This window comes from Aphelocoma coerulescens, chromosome 4 (assembly GCF_041296385.1).
Source record: "Aphelocoma coerulescens isolate FSJ_1873_10779 chromosome 4, UR_Acoe_1.0, whole genome shotgun sequence".
Lineage (NCBI taxonomy): Eukaryota > Metazoa > Chordata > Aves > Passeriformes > Corvidae > Aphelocoma > Aphelocoma coerulescens.
The window spans coordinates 61,851,687-61,873,770 of NC_091017.1; the positions used below are offsets into that span (position 1 = coordinate 61,851,687).

At 35.5% G+C, this 22,084-nt stretch overlaps 1 protein-coding gene across 1 annotated transcript in view; it reads left to right on the forward strand.

Annotated features, from left to right (window-relative positions):
- Positions 1-22,084, forward strand: part of ADGRA3 (adhesion G protein-coupled receptor A3) — a 57,659-nt gene that overhangs the window by 10,318 nt on the left and 25,257 nt on the right. Inside the window, exons 2-8 of the mRNA XM_069014334.1 lie at positions 4,506-4,577; positions 11,788-11,859; positions 13,187-13,258; positions 14,155-14,226; positions 15,814-15,974; positions 16,850-17,063; positions 17,982-18,146. Of these exons, the coding sequence (XP_068870435.1) occupies positions 4,506-4,577; positions 11,788-11,859; positions 13,187-13,258; positions 14,155-14,226; positions 15,814-15,974; positions 16,850-17,063; positions 17,982-18,146 (828 nt within the window). The remainder of the gene's footprint in view (positions 1-4,505; positions 4,578-11,787; positions 11,860-13,186; positions 13,259-14,154; positions 14,227-15,813; positions 15,975-16,849; positions 17,064-17,981; positions 18,147-22,084) is intronic.

Sequence of the window (22,084 nt, forward strand, 5' to 3'; positions counted from 1 at the left end):
GAGTAACAATAACATTGGGCTATGGAAACCCCTTCATGAAATCTTGAGTGACATCATTTATGTTTCAAAGTCATTTGTTAAAGAGTTGAACAAAATGGGGATGAGTGGAGCTCTCATCTCAATGGTAGCTCTCTAGTGTTTTCTCTTTAGACTTCTTAATGATGGAAAAATTAGCATATTTTCAGAATTGTCTCTTTAGAAAAATTATGGTCTTAAACTAGTAACTTGGAGATAATATTGATCAGAAATAATATTCTCTAAGTGGTACATAATAGTCCAGCATTTCGTTGTGCATTAATGCACAGAAACTCTGAAAGTGACTATAAAACTTCTACTTCGAGGTGAATGCTTTATTGTGTTTTGTCTTCTTGTGCCACATCTCTTAATAGTTCAGATAATGTACAGACTATATATTAATAGCAAGTTTTAACTGCATTTTTTTAAGATTAGACAACATTTTTGTGTGATGAAGTGTTTTAGATTATATGGAGTGTTGTAAAATCTATCATTTATTGTACTAAACCTTTATGGTTGAGCAACTAACAGCCTCTGCAGAGAAAATACTAAATCAATCTGACTGTAATTTGTAAATCACGCTCAAGAGAGAAATTTACCTGGTACCCAGATATTCAAAGGCATCTACTTTAGGCCTGTTATTTTATAGGTGATGTCAGGAAACTAATTTTTTTTTCTCTTACAGAACAGTTATTTTATTTAGTTTGTATTTAGTTCAGTCAGTTATAGCTACTTTTGAAGTGGTTCAGGCTCCATTTTTAATAACTTTTTTCTGGAAGAAATACAGGTAAGCCAGTAAATATGAAGATGAAGTAAATTGTAACTAAGATACACATTAATTTCTGTGCTACCAAAGATTGTAATTTGCTTGCTTGCTTGTGTTGGCTTAGATCAACATTCACTTGTGAACCTCATGGGTTTCTTTCCTTAATTTCTCCAGAAGTCTGGAATTGGTCTGAAATTTTTTTCTTGCTGCTGCTGTTATGCCTTATGTTCAGTTTGCATTAACTATTAATGCTTTTCATAAGCTCCTTCATTTAATTCTTTATATATTATTACTATTCTTCTTCATGCATACGTTTCTGAAACCAGGAAGGATGTTGAAATAAAGGTATTCTTTATTTGGTTTACTGGATGTATCTGGTACCTACCATTTTTACAAATAATACTTACTGTTTAGGTTGTAAACTTTTTCTCTTTGAGTAGAAATGGAAGTAGTTTCAAAGACTTTAGGATGTATAATTTTAATGCTTCAGGTTAAATTTTACTAGTTTTGTGGGCATTCCAATTTTTAGATGGTAATTATTATTATTACCACCAAACTTGCACTCTTGCAAATGTGTATACTGGTTTTCTGTTAAATGTTGTGCCATTCTTGATGGGAAGATTCCTTGAAATACTTGTACATTTTTTAAGACTACCCAGGCTTCCTTGGTTTCTGTGTCTGTTTTTAAAAAACAGCACTGTTTCATTTGTTCATCTAGGTTATCACAGCTGCAGGCAAGGGACAATTTTCCTTATTTTCTTCCTGTGAGGTAGCTTAATGTGTTGGACTACAGAGCTATATTCTCACAAGAGCAAATGCTATTAGCTGACACTCTAGTAGATGTTACAGGCATTTTAGCAATAAAATAGCAATTTCTCAGTATACTTTTAAGTATGTTTTTCCCCTTCTTCCTTTCCACCATTCTTATGATCAGTCTTACCTGGTATTATCTGACTGTCTAGTATACTATATTGGTCATACTTGTGTAGTTGACAAAAATTAATCTCCTGGGAGATGCCCTGGGCAAACATGTAGTTTAACGTTTGCTGCTTGTAGAGCAGAGGGCACCAGGCATGACTTGAGATGAGCTGCAGAAATACATAATATGATCGGAAGGTGAGAAGAAGGAATCAGGACTTGTTACCTTTGTTGAATGATTCAACGTTAACTTCAAGAATTTTCAAACCTTCCTACCATCAGGCTGGAAATGGAAGGATTTTCAGTTTATTCAGGTGTCTTGACTCACTTTCTATGAGATGAAAGAGAGAGATTGAGTCAAAGCCAGAACTTTTACACAAAAAATACCTACTCTGTATTTGTCTAAAATTCAGAGACTTGAGGCAGTCTTTGAGAAACCTGGAGAAGAAAACTACTTAATGTAATACAGAGTTGTGTCAAAATGGTGCTGTTTTCGTAGATTGCTATTTCTGTATTTTAGTTTTATCTTAGTGATTGTGTGTTTTGAAGTATTGATCATTGTCATTATATAGTAAATTCTGTGCACTGGAGGAAAGAGGGGGATGTATGTGTATTTGGTTTATGGCTGTTGTAAAGGACATCTGAAAGATGTAGTGGACTGAGGAGAAATCTCATAGTGGCACCCTTAAGTGCAGAAGTAGTTATCCAGCCTGAAGATGTAGTTGGTGTAAGTGAAGAAGTGCAGGGACATGTTGGATATGAAGGATGCATTTGATAAAGGACCTGTCTGAAATTGAAGTGACTGTAGCAGAAGTTGTGGAACAATGTGACAGAGGGAATAAATTTCCAGGACAAGATGGTGTGACTGAAGAGCTTTTAGAAGAACTCAAGGATGAAATGTCTGAAGTCTTGCTTAGAATGAACTTGATTTTTGAGGACTGGATGATAACAAATGCACGTTTTTATAAGTGCACCACCATCTGCATAGTTCCAAGTCTGATGTTTGTGTTGAACAAATCACTAGAGTTTATAATAAATGTATTGGATACCTTGATAAAGGTACCATGGAAAACTTACATCTTCTGTAATGAGAAGCTCTTCCCTGCAGTCCTTTGGAGTTCTTCGGAATCAGCAAAATATTTGCAAGGTTGATCCAGCTGTTATAATGAGACATGCCTTTCTAAAAGGTGTGTCTGTCCCTTGCCAAAGGCATTTAATGAAAAGAGTATGTCAGTCTTAAATCGAGGATCATCAGATCAGCAGCTGACTTGCTAAAGGATAAGAAGAGGGTGTGGAAGTAAATGGTTATCCTTCTCGGTGGAGTCATAGAGACCTGTAATGCACAACTTATTTTTTAATGACCTGTAAAACAGTGTGAGTAAGGGGTTGATATAGGTGGGTGAGTTGATTGGTGTAATAAGGATGAGGATAAAGTGAAGAATTTTGGAAGAAGTTTGTGAAAGTAATTGGGCAATAAAATGGCAGCAACAGCACATTGTAAAAAAATGAAGAATGTATTGAGGGCTAAAACACTCCTGTCTTATATAAGATGATGGGCATTAAGCTGACCAGAAATCTTAGATTCTTAGCACAAGTGATGAAGGGAGATCATATCTTAGAAATTGCTAGGGAAATGGTAGAAACAGAACATCATTATTCTAGTCTGTAGATTTGTGACTTGTCTGCGTGTCAAGTACTATTTCAGTTCTGGTGGTCTTACCTCACATTTTTTTTTAGTGTAATAAAGCTGGAAAGAACTCAGAAATTATTAAGGTGGTACAAATGGCTTTTGTGTAAAGAATAATTAAGTAAAACATAGATTTTACATCTGCAAAGAGACATCTAGTTTTGTATATGATTGCACATGGTAAAAAGAGGTTAAGTGGATTGATTACTAAGTGTTTCACTGTTTAGAAGTGGGGAACATTAAATAAAGCTGGCAGGAGGTGTTTTCAAAACGAGTGAGATGAAGCATTTTTTTTGGAATGGAGTGTTGTACTGCGAAACCTTTTGTAAGGAGTGTTGCAGATGCCAAAATTTGACATGATTTGAAAGGAAAATCGGCTTTTTTTTTTTTGTCCAACAGAGCTATGTAGTTGTGTAGAAAAGGGGTCCTTCTAAGTAAGGAAATACCCAGCTGTGCAAAGAATTTCCTACCTTGAGGATAATTAGCATCTGCTGTCATCTGTGCTTGACAAGATGGGCCTGATTCAGTTATTTCAATGGAAGAGGGAATTTGTGGCTGTGTTGTCCTTTAAGAAGAGAAAGGATAGATGAGTGTTTGCTGAGCTTATTTGCAAATGTTTCAAAAAGGCTGCTTTGAGGAATAGGATGAATGTGTGAAGGATGGCTGGGAAAGGCGGTACAGAAGTGTGTGTGTGTGACTGAAAATGAGAGCAGAGGAAATGGGAAGCAGGCAATATGCTGCTTGGTTTGGAAAACCAAAATGGGTACAGAAGACAAGAATTTTGAATGTACTGATTGGTTCTTTAACACTTTATTTCTGCTACACCAATTCTGGGGTCTTATTAGGATAGTCCTAGATAGGTATACTTCCTCTCAGATGTTATATATGTAAGCTTGCATGGTACTTAAAACAGATGACATAGAAAATCTTCTTTTTCTCCTTCATAGTATTTAAGCAGTGATGTTGTATACACCTCAAGACAATGAGCTCAGCATTGTAGTTTGATCAACATCGACACAGGCTGTTAAACAAAATAAGTTACAGAAGAAGTGTAAGTTGCAGCAAAAGATTTTGTTGCCAAACTTATAATACATTGTTCTTGACTGGTTTTGTTTACAGGATTTTGAGTAACAATAAAATAACAGAGTTGAAGAATGGTTCCTTCTCTGGATTACACCTTCTTGAAAGATTGTAAGTACTTCTTAAAAAGCTATTTTCAGTTTAAAAATTAAGTGATATACTGTTTATGTCTTAAATAAGAGATGTGTTCTTTATTTTGATGGGGGTTTTTTGTGATTGAAGAGTTAACATAGCGAAGTGTTCTCTTAATATGAATGAATGAATTACTCATTAATATGAATGGCATGTAACAGCAAAAAAGGGATAATCTCACCTGCAGGTGAGAGGGCAGTTTCAGTGGGAAGTTTACTAGAATGCTATAATGGATGGATTTGCTTTGTTGGCTGTTTCATTATGCAAACACTTACATTGTAAAGAAAATTACTTCTTTAATTTCTTAGGAAGTGTCAAACCCTTTGTTGAACAGTTGCAACATATATTTGCAGGGGAAGCAAGTGTATTAGAGCCTCTAAGAGAGAGTGGATTTATTATAGATTTATTGTTGACATTTATTTAAAAGGTTTTGCTGCTTACTTCACAACTTCGGTATATGCCAAATGTACAGAGGGTGGGAGTGAGTCTGATGGGAGCAACTTTTTGGATATTTTTTGCTTCCTGTTTTCACTTCCCCTTGCAGATAATACATTGCCTATGGGATAAGAAGCAGCATTGTAGCTTCTGTTACAGTCAGCTTTTTTCCAGCTGGTAGAAGGTCAGGATTGGCAGGTTCATCTACCTGGTAGCAAGCATAAACTTTAGAGATAAGGATTTTTCTAGGCCATTTGACTGGGAAAGTAGCCAGTTTCATAATCATCTCACAGCATCTAGGAAGAGTTCCAAACGACTTTTGGCTTCAGGGGATTAAAAGTATTTTATTCTTCCTCTAAAACTCAGAGGCTCCAATCCCAGTCACCTGACCTAAATAAATTCAAACACTTCTACCATTCCCTCTCCCACATACCAGAAGAAAGTGTCTTTTCACAGGCAGATGAGCTTTATTGTAGAAGTAAGCTGCTGTGCCAAAGAAGCAAGGTTATCAGCAGTGATGCCATTTGCTTAGGTAATAAAGGCATCTGCTGACAGCTGTTATTTTTTGAAACTCATTGCAATTTTCAGACAGGAAATACTTGAAACTCTAGTTAGTTTGAGATAATGATTTAAGTTTTCTCCATGAATCCAAATACTAATTTTCTTTAAAGTCAAAAGAATGCAGCTTTCTTCCATTTAACTCCTGTCCTTTGTAAGGGTTCTTAGGTTATTTTAATATCTTCTTTCATGAAGAGGAAAAGAAAGCAGAAAGGCTGGCATCATGTTTGGAACATTTAAAGTGAGCTGGGGTAGCAGTATTTTAGAGGGTATGGTAGTCTCATCAGAGTGAGAACACTCCTTATTGTGCACTGTTGTAGGAGTTAATGCATCAACAAAATTTAATAATGGCCAGGTGTCTTCATTATAAGTGGAGGGATAGCTAGTGTGCTACAGTAATTATTAATGATAATATTTTTTTCTTTTTTCCTTTTGTACATGCAAGACTTCTTTAAAAGCCATAGATATTTAACCATAGTAAAAGTAAATTTTTCTTCTTTAAATGCTTTTGTGACCTTGGACAGAAACTGCTATTGTAATGAAAATAATTTTTCAAACTTAAATAGATAATCAATAGTAAAAGGAAAAACAGTTGAAAGTCACAGTAACTATTTTAAACATTCACATTATGTTAAGTAGTTTCAAATTATTTTCCTTAATGTTCATCGTGATAATTTGCATGCCTTGAAAACTGCACTTTTTTGACATTTTTTGCTTATTTTATTTTTTCTTACTACTCATGCTTCCCCTTGTTTCCTTATGAGTGTAGATAAGTTCCTTTCCCCACATTAGATTTAAGAGATTAAATGGAGATAACAGAAATAAATTGTCATTATTTAAATAGTTAATTCAGACAGTATCATTGTCATTTTACTGCTTACTAGGAGAGAGATTCTATATGCATTTGATGCTTGTTTGTTCATTCCTTGTAATGTTATATCTGATAGCAAAAATATTTGCCATTTCTTCTTAGTGGTTTTCAGGGAGAGTTTATGTATGTATTGATATATTTAAATAAAGCCTTTAGAACAATAAATCAGATGACTATGTCAGGAATGTGCATCTGCATAATAATTGATTGAATTTTAATCAACACTGACAACTTTATAATTCATCTGTTAACATACTAAACTTTTTTCTCCTGTTCAGTTATTTAAAAATTTAATGAAAATGTAGATATTTTTAGATGGTTTCTATCATTTTAATAATTTTTCCTGTAAACTTGGGGACGTGGTACCTGCAGCTGGCAACTTGTTGCACTTTAGATTATCATTTTACTCAAACATGTTATCACTTGACCTCATCCCCATCTGATAATTCTTCTCTGTTACTGTTGAAAGGGATATAGTTTTGGGGCATACAACCAACAAATAAAACAGTGAGGAAGTTCATTAAAAATGGTGGCCTCAAGTAGCCATAATAAATAATAGTTTTAATAAGTAATAATTTTTTACAGATATGTTAATTTATGTTAATTTGAATTTGTTAATGCAGTATTTTGTAAAGAAGGTGATAAATTTACGAAAATAAAAGTTTCATTTTACTGGAGGGTAAAATGTTTGTTAATTATAGTAGAAAATCACTATGCTATGTCTACATCTACTCTTACAGGAAAAAAGTATGCAAGTAAGAATAATCAGGTCAAAAATTTTAACTGTCTTAAGTGGTAATAAAACTGAGTGTACAAAAAGATGCTAAGTATTTTAATCTCCATTATGTTTTGATATTAATTTAAAATTCAACAAAGGCAAGTGCAAAGGATCCTGCACCAGGGGAAGAGTAACCCCACATACCAGCACAGACTGGGGGTTGACCTGCTGGAGAGCAGCTCTGTAGAGAAGGACCTGGGGCTCCTGGTGGGCACCAAGTGTCCATGAGCCAGCAGTGCCCTTGTGGCCAAGAGGGCCAGTGGCACCCTGGGGTGCATTAAACATTGCCAACACTCAGCCCATGTGAGGTGCACCTGGAGTGCTGTGTCCAGTTCTGGGCTCCTCAGTACAAGAGAGACATGGAAGTCCTGGAACAGGTCCAGGGGAGGGTGACAAAGGTGACAGAAAGGACTGGAGCATCTCCGTTACCAGGACAGGCTGAGGGAGCTGGGCCAGTTTGTTGGGGTCCCTCCCCCGCCATGTAGCCCTGGGAGCCCTGAGGGAGGCACGGGGTTTCCCTGCCCCTGCTCAGCCTCGTTCCCCATTGGTTGGTTTGTGTTCCCCTGCGCAGGCAAAGCAGCTCGGGGGCGGACTGTGAGAGTTCCTCGGCAGAGCCCGGCCATGCGGCTGGGGAAATAAACATCTCTGAAACATCTAGCAAGAATCCGTCCGTATATATTTCTGTTCCACGGGACTCCTGGTTTGATATAGGCGTGTTGCAGTATCCCCACTGCAACACCAGTTCAGCCTTGAGAAGAGACGGCTTGGAGGGGACCTCGTCGATGTCTTTCAGTATCTGAAGGGAGGGTGTCAGGAGGATGGAGCCAGGCTCTGCTCAGTGGTGCCAAGCAACAGGACAAGAGGCAACGGGCAGAAACTGAGGCACAGGAAGTTCCACCTGAACATGAGGAAGAATTTCTTTACTGTGCAGGTGACCACACATGGAACAGGTTGCCAAGGAGTCTCCCACACTGGAGATATTAAAGAACCATCTGGATGCAGTCCTGTGCAGTGTGCTCTGGGATGACTCTGCATTTGGTGAGGAGGTTGGACCAAGTGACCCACTGTAGTCCCTTCCAGCCTGACCCATTGGGTGATACTGGGAAATGTAAAAATTCTGTCATAAGCATTTGTTGGATTTGACTGCATAAGATCTACAGCCCAGAGAGCCGTGGAAGGGATAGGCTGACTTTGTAATGTGTGTAATGTATAACCTATTTCTGTAATTTCTTACCTTGTGGTCTTCCTTCATTTCCCTTTTGAAAAAACATTTCATGTAGGAAGAGTCCATGGTAGCTAATATGTTTCCCATCTGACATTCATTTTCAATTAATATTAAGGAAAAAAAGATAATTTATCCAATGGTAGTTAAGAAGACTTAATAATGTATACCTGTCGGTATGTATATATATAGGCATAGTTTGTTTGTGCCTGCGGGATGCTTTATTAAATAATTAAGACAGTCTTCATTGTGCTGAGACAGAAAGCAGTAAATTTTAAAGTATGTATATGTGCACTTTTAAATCATAGATAACTGGCTACTGAAACGTTGCATTACAAAGTGTAATAAAATTAAAGGTTGGGGTTTTTTTTATATGGCAAACCATATTTAAATATAAGTAATCTTTCATCAAGATACTTTTCACATCTTAACAAGAACATTAGGCACAAAAAATATTTTTGTTGGTAAGTTGCTATTTGTCCACTTAATAATGGCTTTGATAAAGGGCTGTTCCAATTTGACACAACAGTATCCTCTGTCATGAGAATGGTTAAACAGAGTTGCGTGATGCTGAAATCTGCATCCTGTGAGGTTTTCAGGCCTTCATTGGATGTAACTGTGGAGCAGTTGATCTGATTTAGTTGTACTTTGAGCCAGAATTTGGATTACATGACTGACATCAACACATCCCTTGAAACCTAAGTTTTTTAACTCTCCTACCATGTGTTAGTTGCCTTCGCTGATGAATATGCGGTACCCTTATTTACAGTGTTACTTAAATTTTGGAGTAAATTAAGAATCTTTTTTTAGATTCTCAGTGTAAGATTGCTCTACTGCCTGGCTGTAGAGCACTGTTTTGTTTTGGTGTAGGGGTGGGTATTTTTCTTCGGGGTTTTTTGGAGTGGTTTTTGTTTGGGGTTTTTTTGTTTGTTTGGGTTTTTTGGTTGGTTAGTTTTTGTTTGTTTTCCTTGTTTTGTTTTTTAGATGTATTCTTGATAGATGGAAGATGCAGTTACTATAAAAGATGTTACCCTAACTCAAATCCTCTCTGGCATTTCTATTGGACAGGTTTTCTTCCATTTGGACAAATAAGTATCCATAGATATATCTTGTTGGCTGAGCTTTGCCCAAGAAAAGTTAAAATCAACATCTCAAATCATTAATTTCCTGTTGCTAAAACTAAAATATGGTTTATATAAATGTATTCATAGGTGTTAAAAACAACAAAAATTTTAAAGCCAAACACAACTTTCTAATGAGGTTGTCTCCCCCACCTCCCTTTTGTGTGAGAAATACAAATCTGTTGGTTTAACCACTCCTGTAATTGGTTCATTTAAAGACTGTCCTAGATGCTGGAATCCTGGTGGTTGTACCAGCCTGTGTTGTATGAACATCTTTTACTGTTTCTGAAGAGTTGCTAGACATGTCACCACTGTTAATTTTGACATCTTACGGTATCTCTTCTATTATGGTATCTTTTCTGTTTTCCTCTGCAATACTTTTTGGTAGATTGATATACAGCTAGTGCCTACCCAGGGACTGCCACTGGGAAGGGTAAAAAACCTCAGCCAAACAGAGACTCCCCAGCTGTTGTAGTTGCAGGCTGAGAAGAGTCTTAACACTTTGGACATTCATTGATATGAATCCATTGCAGTGGATTTTTGAAAGAGTTGTATCACGGAGTACGCTTTGAATTTATGGAGTTAAATTAAAGATCCCTGATAGATCCCTGACTAGTGGGTGTCCAAGGCTTGTTGTCAAGGTTTTTCTTGCTCAGTGGCTTCAACAGTGAGATTTTAAGTGGGAGTTACATGATTATAAATCAAAACTTGAACTATAAACAGAAAGTATCATTTTTCTTCTCTACATCAAAGACTGATGGTAAGTGAGCGATGAATACCTTTTATTAGTGTCAGGTTTGTCATAGTCTGGTATACCATGTTGTTTACATGCCTGGTGAAAGAACCAGTTCTTCAGGCTCCTGATACTACTGCGTTGGAAGTACTCGGCAGTTCCTGCCACCATAGCAAGGGAAGGAAATAAAGTTGAGATAAGACAAGTGTGTATATGAAAACCAATTTACTGCAAGGTGAATTTAAAGTACTTCCAAGTGTTTAAAATGTTTAGGTATAGCATTCATGTGTGATACGTGTGCCATGACGCTGTCTGTTGTACCATGATTTGTTAATCTGTCTTCAGGAAATGCTGTTGTGAAATCTTGGGATGAATTATGATTTACTCATGTATATCTATGTGATGGTAGATGTAATTCTCTTGTGCAGTTCTCTTTCAGGCAGAATTATTAATGTTTTGGTAGATGTATGAGATATTTTTTCTACTCTTGCAAATTCAAGCACTGCTTTTAAATGAAAGTATTATTTTTCTTTTCAAATGTAGAAGTTTGGATATTATGAAGGAGTGAGAAACTTTACGTGTAGTAATAAGTGCCTGTGAAGTTTCAGATAGTAGTAAAGTAAAAATCTAGGATGACTAGGGAGGTGGAAGTAATTTTAGCATTCGTGCAGTGATAAAGTTTGTTCAAGACTGTACAGGTGTTGTCAGCTGCTTTCTGTGACCTTTGAATTAAGCTGTATCTGCAGAATATCTCAAGTTAGGAGTTAAAATTCCTAAATCACTTGTACTATTAATAAAGCAGTTTAGTGGTTACTTTACAGCTCTCCTTGCAGTCTCTGGAAACTTAAGATTTAGAAATTTGCTCTTAAGTTTTTTCACCAGCTGTATTTGGGATTTTCAGCTAGGGCTTTGCTTTTGTGCCAGCAACATAAGTGGAAATTTTCAGTGTTGTGTCTTCGGTGTATTTTTAAGATCATGTTTTGCTTTTTTTGGTAGATGTTGGGCACTACTGAAGTATTGAAAATTGGATAGGCTAAAGAAGTCAACATTGTGCTAGACAGTATCATACTGTGTAATAAGTAAATGTCTCTCCCTGCGTAGCTGTAACCTGTTCACACTGTGGCAAAATATCTTTGACTTTATACCATTTCATGTGATACGAACTGGTAAAGTGTTTAAGGGAATACACATGCTGCTTCTATTCTTCCTTATTGTTAAAATACAGATTTTTCCAATTTTGAAAGATGCTATGTTAGAGAAAATAAAAATGTGTTGTTGGGGTTTTCCTTTGGTGTTTTGTTTTGGGGTTTTTTGGGGGTTTCTTTGGTTTTGGGTTGTTTGGGGGGTTGGGTTTGGGGTGGGGTTTTTTTTTTAGTTTCTCAAGCAAATTGAGACAAGTTAGGTATATCTTTATGACTATATCTGTTTTAAAGTGTTATTTATGGTAAATGGTCTTAATTTTTCTCCACAGGGATCTTAAAAACAATCTTATTAGTACCATAGATCCAGGAGCTTTTCTGGGGCTTTCATCTTTGAAAAGACTGTAAGTAGTATATCTGGCTAGTCAGTTTAAACAAAACAAACAAAAATCTCCTCAGAGAGAGTAAGTCTTAGCTTCTGGAAGTTTAGACAGCAAAGTTATTATATATTAACAGTTGAATATATATGCTGTCTAAATATATACACACATGCATAAAACAAAGTTTGCTTTCAGTCTTATGACTGAAGAACATCTGCTGCTTGTGGCTTGGCAGTCTCACTTGTTCTGACAGTCTCTTGTATTATTCCTTTCTTTTTGTATTTGAGTGGCTTGGAGCATCACTGGGTGGATATTTGTTCAGAGCTTTGATTCCATCAAATCTTGTTTTGTTGAATGTTAAACTAATGATTTTTATTTTCCAAAGGTTACAGTGGAACGTGGAGTCCCTTGCTATTAATACTATACTGAAGCTGCAGCACTGTTAGGGCTGCTTTAGTGAAGGTTTTGCCAACATTTCCATTAACATATTTTTGGGGGATTCATGCCTTGGCTGTAAAAGTTCTGTACCAGATGAAACTTGAAAAACAAAAACTCAGCATTATTGCTTTTCTTTTCTTCTTTTTTTTTTTTTTTTAAACACTTCAGATTTTTGGAATATTTTTACAACTTTTAATTCTTAGTGAATTTGCCACTACCTCCCTCCACCCTGTTTCTTTCTTAAATTTTTAGAGTATATATGTTCATTTGTAACTGATCAGATGATCTGGCTCACTTAAAAGAAAAGAATATTGGTAAATGCACTTCTGAAAACCTTAAAAATAAAACTGAGGCACCAATCCTGGATCATTATTACTTGCAAGCTTAATTTTTATTACTTTAAGAATATTTGGCTATTTGATCCAAGACCTATATTGAAAAATATATAACTTTTAAATATTTGTCTAAGTATAATTATAGAAGTCGTCTTTTTTTATGTATCATAAAGGCACTAGTATAGGTCTCTGAGAAGTTAAAAAAATACATGATGTGCTCTGTGTATGTATATATATATACACACACACACACACACATATATACATACTACACAAATATGAAAATTTACTTGGTAGGGATGTAAGCCAAGCCTGTTTAAAGAAATTTATTGGTAAATCTAGACTTGTTGAATTGTATATGGACAAACTATAATTACTTAAGAGATGGATTAAGGAGTCTGTGGGCATGTGTATACACCCAAATAGCAATACACTGTGGGTTTTCCTGAAAAAGACCAAATATACATGTGGTGTAATCTGTTACTCATGAATTTTTGTTCAAATACTTCTGTTAGCAGGCTGTATTTCATTTGGAAATAAACCAGTTTGTTCCAATTTTTCCTTTTTTCTATTTATAGAGACTTAACTAATAACCGAATAGGCTGCCTGAATGCAGATATATTTAGAGGACTTGTAAACCTTATTAGATTGTAAGTATAATTTGTTCTATATAAATGCACTTGTGTTTCAGCCTTGTGTCAGTTAACATTCTGTGTTTCAGGGGGAGTAGTTTGTTTAAGTGTGCTACTGAAAGACAGCCAGTGCCTATGGTTGTGGTTTGTTACTCAGTAGCAAGCTTAAAAACAAGTGTTGGGGCCAACCCAAACCACACTGTTCAGTGGTCTGTTGACTTTGCAACAGTTTTCCAGTTCTTAGAATGTGTAGCAGGGAGGGAGACTAGCAGACTGTACAAAATAATTTCTTCAAAAAATATTTCAGCATTATAGACTTTCAATATCCATGCCTTCTCTACTGTGGCATTGGTGTCAGTATATTTTGCTGGCTGTCTTGCATGTTTTGAAGTCATTCATTTACTTTAAGAGGATAACACGTAAGATTATGGAATATTTCTTTGCCCTGGTTGTTAGTTTCTTACACACAGTGCTTTCACTGATATATAGAAAGTGATATGGATAATATTTTTAAAAAGCATTCTGTTAGATGGAACATGCTTCCTAGAGCATGTTAATAGGAACACATCAGTTCACCATGAACAGCAAAATTAATTTTACGCTTCTTGAAATTTATGCTCAACATGTGCTAGTTTTTGCTTTAAATGGAAGTAAAGTCTCTGCATTTAATTTTTTTTTCCCAATCTTAAAATTCTTCACCTAAACCCAGGAGTGTTAAGAGAACAGTTTATTTGGAGATTCCTGCTTGGCTATTGAGACCTGATTATTATTCTTACAGTCTTCTGAATTATGACAGTGTCATAATAGTACCTTAAAACTTTTAAACATAGTGTTATCTTGAAGAGAGGGTTTTTTCTATTTCAAATGTCAGTTGTCTGAGCAGGAGTTCAAATCATGATACTTTTATTTTTCAGGAATCTTTCTGGAAATCTGTTTTCTACACTTACACAGGGAACATTTGATCATCTTGGTTCACTAAAGTCTCTGTAAGTACTTGCTGCATCTGGTCTTAATTTGCATGATCATTTGTGTTCTTAACAAAAACCATTTTATATACAATTGCTTGTACTACAGTTTTGTATTTTTACTTTTAATCCCCATAACAATATCAGAATAAGCACATGGCAAGTGCATGTATATGGGAATTTGGGTGTTTATAAAGCCCCTTCAAAAGTTGCTCACTTTGTTACATTATTCTGAAGAAACAAAGCTCTTCTCCCATTTGGGCTTCCAAAAGCTTTATTCTATATGTGTCATTTATTAATTTATAGTAAATAAATAGCATTTGACACCTTTATAGCAGAGGGAACAAATACTTTTAAGCAAGATGTTAGTCCTTTGTGAGCAGTATAGTTTTGTTACACATAACAATGGGTACATCTCAACCTCATGTTATTTTGCTCTCTCTCTTGGTTTCATGAATTGTAATCTTGTGCAAGAAAGAAAGTAAATAAAAAAAAATAAGTGCTGATGATCAGCTTATGCTTTTCCCTGGTAGTCATGGCAGTTGGCTTACTGTACTGGGGCTTTATCAAAAGTTTTGGTTTCTGAATTTGACACCAAGTTAATTTCTTGTTTATAAAGAAGAATGTTTCTTTTCCTCCTCCATCTCTTTAACTGTTCATAAGTTATTGTTCCTGATATTTTAATTGTCTGCATAAAGGTTGCTGTCCAAGAACACCACAGATGTGACAAGAGAATCTGGATATAATGGTTGCCATTAAAATAATATCTGTCTGGAGGAATTCATGTGAACAAACACCAAATGGGGTTTCACAGGAATGTTGATTTAGTGTTTGAAGTGTTCTGCCTGTGATGTTGTGTTATCCTCTAGACATCTACAAAAAGAAAATGTTTTCAGTAGAGGTAAAAACCAGTGTAGACGTAGCCATATATTTTGGTACATTTTTATCTGTTTCTAAACAGACAAAATATTAATTTCTGAACCGATAAAATTAATTAATCCCTTAATTTAGCTGACTTCAGCAAACATATATGGGGCATTTGGTATGCCTTTTTAGTAGAAAGTACAGAAGTACTGAAAGTACAGAGAAGACTGTGAGTCAATTAAAAACCTTGTGATTTTCATATGAAGCAGAATAAAATTGTATGAATACTGCTTTTGAAAAGAGAAATAGTTGAGCTATTTTTAGTTCCGTTGATTTTACTGCTAAAGCATTTGATTGCTACAGTGAAGCAAAAAAGTGTCTTCTTAGGTTATGATGGTGCATATTCAAGCAATTCTTTGTTATTGCTCACCTGAAGTAGTGTGAACACTCTCCATGAAAGAAATTACTAGAATTTTTTCATGTGCCAGTATTAGATACTCCTTATATTTATGGAGAGGATTCCTTTTCTCGGGGAGTATGTCCTTTTGTTCTCAGAGTACAGCTTGTGGAGGATTAGAATAACTTCCAGTAGGTAGAGGTAGGCAACTCCACTGTAGTGTAGACTTTGACTGCTTATGTCTTTGTGTCTGTGACAGTGAGAGGCATTGCACAGCTGTTGATGTCAAGCTTTCAGACCTTGCAGTTTTGCAGTTTGTCACTGTAAATACCTGTGTTTTGTTACAGAGAATTTCAGACTGATTATCTTCTTTGTGATTGCAACATACTGTGGATGCATCAGTGGTTAAAGGAAAGAAATATAACTGTACGTGAGACTAAATGTGCCTATCCCAAGTCACTTCAGTCACAGACAGTGACTGGTGTTAAACAGGAGCTTCTCACCTGTGGTAAGCACTCCTTACAACTGATACGTGTTTTCTAATGCATTCCATGTTCTGTTAATGTTAGGGAACAGACTTTTTTTGCTTTGTTTCATTTCCCTAAAATTCAGCGCTTAGATGACAGTGGTAATAGTATCTCCTTTTCAAAGGCTGATCTTTAGTTGTGATTCAGTATTGCTAGCTTTTGGAAATAATAAATAAATTGATGATGGTGGATGTTATTTTGTAGTAACAAAGGAGATAAACCCCTTTTTCTTGCTTATCTGTATTTTTCAGAGATCTTTACCTAAATTTCACAAGAGGAATTAGAAACTGATAATTTCTTTCCTAGGTCTAGCTATCTGACTTCAAATATATGAATTATTTTAACCCCAGATTTCTGAAGTTAAAAGATCTTCATTTTATGAGTTACTTTCCAGCATGGCAATTCTATTCTTGATTAGCCTTCTTTTTGTGACAAAACCATGACCAACTTGCTTACCTTCTTTTTTTCTGTATTGGAATTATTCCAACCCTGAAAATAAAAACTCACGTGTTACTGTGATTTTAAAGTCTTAGTGAATAATTGGGAAGAACTAAAATGCATAAATATGTTTTTCCTTCAAATTTGTATTTTCCACTCTTTTAGATGTGGGCTGGCAAAAGAATTTTGAAATATATTACATCAAAGGAATACACATTTTGAAAAAGAACATAATGATAATTTGTATTTTTCAATATCCGATGCATTAAATGTAGTTTTTGTATATATCTTGCCAGATAGAACTTTATATCAAAATACAAATAATTGATACTCACTTAGTGTATTTCTCTCCTCTTTTGAAAATTAGGTATATAACAGATTCTTGCTATTAATTGTGGGTTTATGTCTTGAATTCTAGAACCACCACTTGAATTACCATCTTTCTATATGACTCCATCTCATCGTCAGGTGGTCTTTGAAGGAGACAGTCTACCCTTCCAATGTATGGCTTCATATATTGATCAAGACATGCAAGTCTTGTGGTATCAGGATGGGAAGATAGTGGAAACTGATGAGTCCCAGGGTATTTTTGTTGAAAAAAACATGATTCATAACTGCTCACTGATTGCAAGGTGAATCCGTAGAGAGAAAATGTATTTTCTACTTCTTACTTTCTGCTCTGGTTTAGTGACTATTTCCATAACTAGTAAGGCCCTCATGTCTTCTCTGGGTGAACATGTACACAGAAACATCCCTAGCAGGGAAGTAGTCTTCGCACTTCTCCTGTTAATGATGAAGTTTGAGGAGGGAGGTCTAGAGATTTGGCTAGTCAAAGCTATATGCTTAAAATAATAGATTAGCTAGAGGAACTTGCAGTTGGGTTTTAATTTTCTGCAAATTTTACCCAATGCATTCATTTAAAATATGTTTGTAGTAGGATACATTTGTTCTCATGGAATATTAAAAGGATGAAAATGTTGAGAACAAGGCATTTAACTGAATTACTCATGGATTCTTTGCTCTTCATTTTGAGCACACCACAGTTGTTAATATTGTTCTCCAGCAGAGATCTGTAATTTATTCTGCCTGCAGCAAATTGTTGACTTACTCAGCATCTACAGTGGTTAGATGTCCTGTAATTGTATTAGTAAATTAGAGCTTCAATGTTTATAACAAATTATGCATTTGGGAATTTATTTTAGTCTAGCCTCTCTAAACAGCTAAAAATTTTGTGTTGAATAGCAATGACAACTCTTGGGGAATTTGGACTTCTCATCTCTTCTTTCTGAAGTCTAGGGACTTTTTCCTATGGTTGTTCTGTTTGTTTCCTACCTTGGCAAATATGAGAGCCTGAAGAACAGTAAATACTTCTCTGTTAATTACAGTACATGGAGATGTAAATAGCTCTGGTTTTGTAAGATCACTCATGGCTGTATGTAATTTGATGTTTCTTCCATTGTCTTTCTCTACTTAATTCATCTTTTGGTGAAAGCTTATATAAATTTTATTGCAAGAATGTTGGGTTTTATTTGTTTAATTTATCTTTCCAGTGCGCTGACAATCTCGAACATTCAGGCTGGCTCCACAGGAAACTGGGGTTGTCATGTACAAACCAGACGTGGGAATAACACAAGGACAGTAGACATTGTGGTGTTAGAAAGTTCTGCACAATACTGCCCTCCAGAGAGGGTTGTGAACAATAAGGGGGATTTCAGGTTAGTAACCTCAGGTTTTTTTCAGATTAAAGAAAAGTCCATTTAATTTAGCTTCTAACTAAGATTCTCTGATTTCGAGGTGCCTATGTGGATGCTTGCTTGTAAATGGTGTGTAATAGATTTTTAAGTGTTCTAAATTACTATGTGTTGACAGAAGTGCATGAAATTATACTATGAAATGTTAAACTTTGAGCCTGGTAACACATCCTTGAAAGATACTGAAACTAAGCTATGATATTTGAAATATATAAATGAAATTATTGGAATAGTTAAACTTCTGTGGATTACCTGTAAGATCAAGTTAGACCACATACTGACAGGGGGCTTTCTGCCAGGTTATCATTCTCTTTTTTCAAAGCCTTCTGCTCCTATATGACAAAATCACTATATAAGAAATACGCAATATAGTTTGGATCTTTTTTCCCCCTGTGAGTATTAGAGTAAAAAATATGAATGGTGCTACTTCCTTTTAATGACTGTTGGGACTATAGTGGTAGCTGTGATATTCCGTTGTGTTGGGTGTTACAGAGTATTTTATCTTCTGTTCTTACCTCTTCACCTGTTTTCCCTTTTCTGATCTTTCTGCTGCTGGTCACTATAACAACACGTTACTCCTGGAGGTGCCAGCTGTAACAGATAGCTTCTGTATAGATTCTCTATATGTAAGGTAATTCACTTTATGACTACTCTGTGTTTTACCTCCCTGCAGTAGTTCCTACTGAGAATTAGTGTCTGCAATAGCATTGTGTTCACTATGGTGCATAGGGTTTCTTAATGTTGTATAAACTGCTTTTATCCACTCATTTCACTTTCCTTATGCTGCTTGCCTGTGTTGATCTTCTGTTTGGTCTTTTGTTTACAGTTAGAAACTTTTCCTTTCCCTATGTGCATTAGAGTTTTTAAAGTCATCTTCTTTGTATACAAATCTAAGACCATATATCTTTTATATTAAGAAAGGAAAAGTAAAGTTAAACCACGTTGCAGGGACATAGTTTTTAGGGGGAGGGAAAAACAAGCTTTCAGTTGCAGAAGACCTCCAGCTGTAGCAAAAATTCACTTTTAAGTCCTGGCTGAGAGCATTAGTTCCAAGCTGATCTCCTTTATGGTCATCACTTGGACAATTTGAGAAGGGTGAGTATGAGGAACTATTATTAAAGGGAGCTAGTGTTAAGATCACTTGCTGCACAGAGGCAATTTAGAATTACTGAAGAACTTAACTTTCACATTATAAGGAATTATTTATTTAAGTAACTTTGTGCCTGTCCTCTTTTTACACTATGGTGGTTTCAACTGCAGAGATAAGCAGTACATTAGAAAAGGAGAACTTCCTGCTTTAGATAAAAGGCAAAGAAAGTCAAACAGATGCAGGTTGTATTCATCAAAGAACACATCTATTTAAATCACTTATGCATTTTTTTATGATACAAGTGTGAATTGTTCTTCTTTGATTTGCCATTAGAGGTGAAAACAGATGGTAAAGGCTTATTTCAAAGCGTTTTCCATTAAATTAACCTGTGCTGTTCAGTGACTGTTCAGTGTAATAGGATTTACCCCCTCTGGAATTCAGTAGAAAGAAATAAGATTTCAGGAAATGTTCAACTTATCAAAAAGTTCACTGTGTCTGGGTTTGCTATAACAGACTTCCACTTGTAGCTTGGGTAGAGTAATAATAAAGAGTAATTTTTCACCTTAGAGAGCATATGGAAATAAAGCTTTGACTAGTGAGAAAATGGTTCTGAGCAGATGGCTGTAAATGATCCTAGGTGAATTTGATTTTATAGTTTTTTTAGTTGGAACTGGTTAGTCATTTTAGCTTGGAAGGTGTTTCAAGAATGGCATCTAGATTTTTATCCCTGCAGAGATGGGATAGCAAAGAGTAACGAAGGAGGTGTTTGTCTTCAGTGTCTTTGGCTCAGTATTAGTTCAGCATAGTTTGTAAAGGGCAAAAACTTCATCATGGAATCTATTTTCTTTAATTTAAATATTCTAAGTCTTACTCAGGTAATATCCCTGAGTATTTTATAACTAATTATTAAATTGAAAATACAGTTTGCATGTTAAAATACTTCTGCCTCAGTAAGTCCTTTAACTGTTGTGTTTAACATAGTTTTATGCTGGTCAGTTATGGAATTCTTTCTTAAATACAAGAATGATCTTTTTGAAAACTGTTACTCATTGGGTGTAATATATTTTAAAACTGTAATTATCATACCGAATTTAGAGAATTACTAAGATGTAATACAATAAGACTGGAGTATCTGTAAGCTAATGAAATTATGATATAAGAACTCATTGTAACTGAAAGTTACTGTTCTTTTAAAGAAATGAGTGCTTTCAAAACAGAATTAATATGTATGAAAGAAAGGATTCTTTTATAATCTCACGGTCTGCCTTTTTCTTTTCCCCTGAAATGAAATTAAAGTGCTTAAACGTAAATGAACCATCTTGTCCTACACAGCTGTCTATGCTCATGTATAGATAAATTTTGAGCACCCAATTATATAAAGTAATGAAATAAGTGTTAATACAGCCCAAATTTGCACTTCTGCTAGCAGTTGGGTAAACTGTGAAAGATACTCAAGCTTAGACTCAGAAGAAATTAAGAGTACAGTCAAACTTACGTAGCCTTTGTATGGCAAGAATTTAATGTTATTAGTCACCTTTTGAGCCCTGCTGGAAGGATGTCCTCTCTGGCTTCATGGAAACTGGAGAATGCCTCTTTAGCTCATGTCATATAGGTATTGGGAGGAAACAGTTCTTGACTAAGAATGGTACAACTTAACATTCATTTAGCAAAACTAGGGAATAAGGGGAATGTAGTTAAAGCTAAAATCAGTTCCCCTATCTCGTTCACCACTGGGCTGCAAAGAAACTTGTACCTACACAGGGGGTTTTGTGCATGGGAGAGGAAGGAGGATAAAGGGACACTGTTGCTCGAAAGTGTTTCTCTTCATGGTGCTGTGCATTTTTATTGTTTTTGTGATGTGTGATTATGGCACAAAGCTGTTGAGTTTTAAATTGCCCACTTTCAATATCTGGTTTAGTAGAAAGCTATCTAAATCACTATACAAATAATACATTACTTTTAACAGTAAAATGTTTCTGTACATATCTAAATTTGTTCTAATGGTAACATAGACTATAAGACTACCTGTCATTGCTTGTATTCTTTTGAGAAGATTATGGCAAAAGATGATAAAATGCTGTGTAGGGAGATGAATGTAAAGCAAACTCAGGGACAATAAAAGGACAATAATGAAAGAGAGGGATAATAAAAATAGGGAAAGTGGAGCTAAGAGGAGGTAGAAAAGGCAAATAACCTTGTGATAATCTAGTAACTTTTGCAGTAGTAAAACAGTAGTAGTTTTACTTGCAGTAGTAAACACTGAAGCTCTCAGTTTTTTTCTGTTTGATGGCTACAGAAGTTCTGGAAGATATACATATATATAGCATAGACATAATACTTGTTTGGAAGCATAGTAATTAAAGCTCTCCTGAAAAACTTGTGTTACATTTGAGTCCTCCTAGTCTGAGAAACCAGAGAGAAGCTCTGTTTTCTCTTTTTGCAGTTCTTTAGCACTAGATGCAAATAGTGAGAAAAGGAACAGCATGTGCCATATTTCAGTAAAAATATTTGTCTTGGAGGTTGTCATACAACCTCTGTCGGGACCACAGAGCTTAAATTATTCCAAGGTCATGTGATGCTCAGTCTGTAAGGTGATACATTCAGTAAAAACTGAGCTGACCACACTTTTACTAAAAATGCTTTGGAAAAATACAGCTTTCAGAAAACTGTCTGTAAAGACAGAGACAAATACCCCTTTCGAAGTAGTTCCCCTTTGATGTGGAAACTTAATATAAAAATTTCAGCACTGATAAATGGTTTTAGAAATGATGTTTTGGTACTCCAGTGGCAGTGTTTCTGGAAACCTGACTGC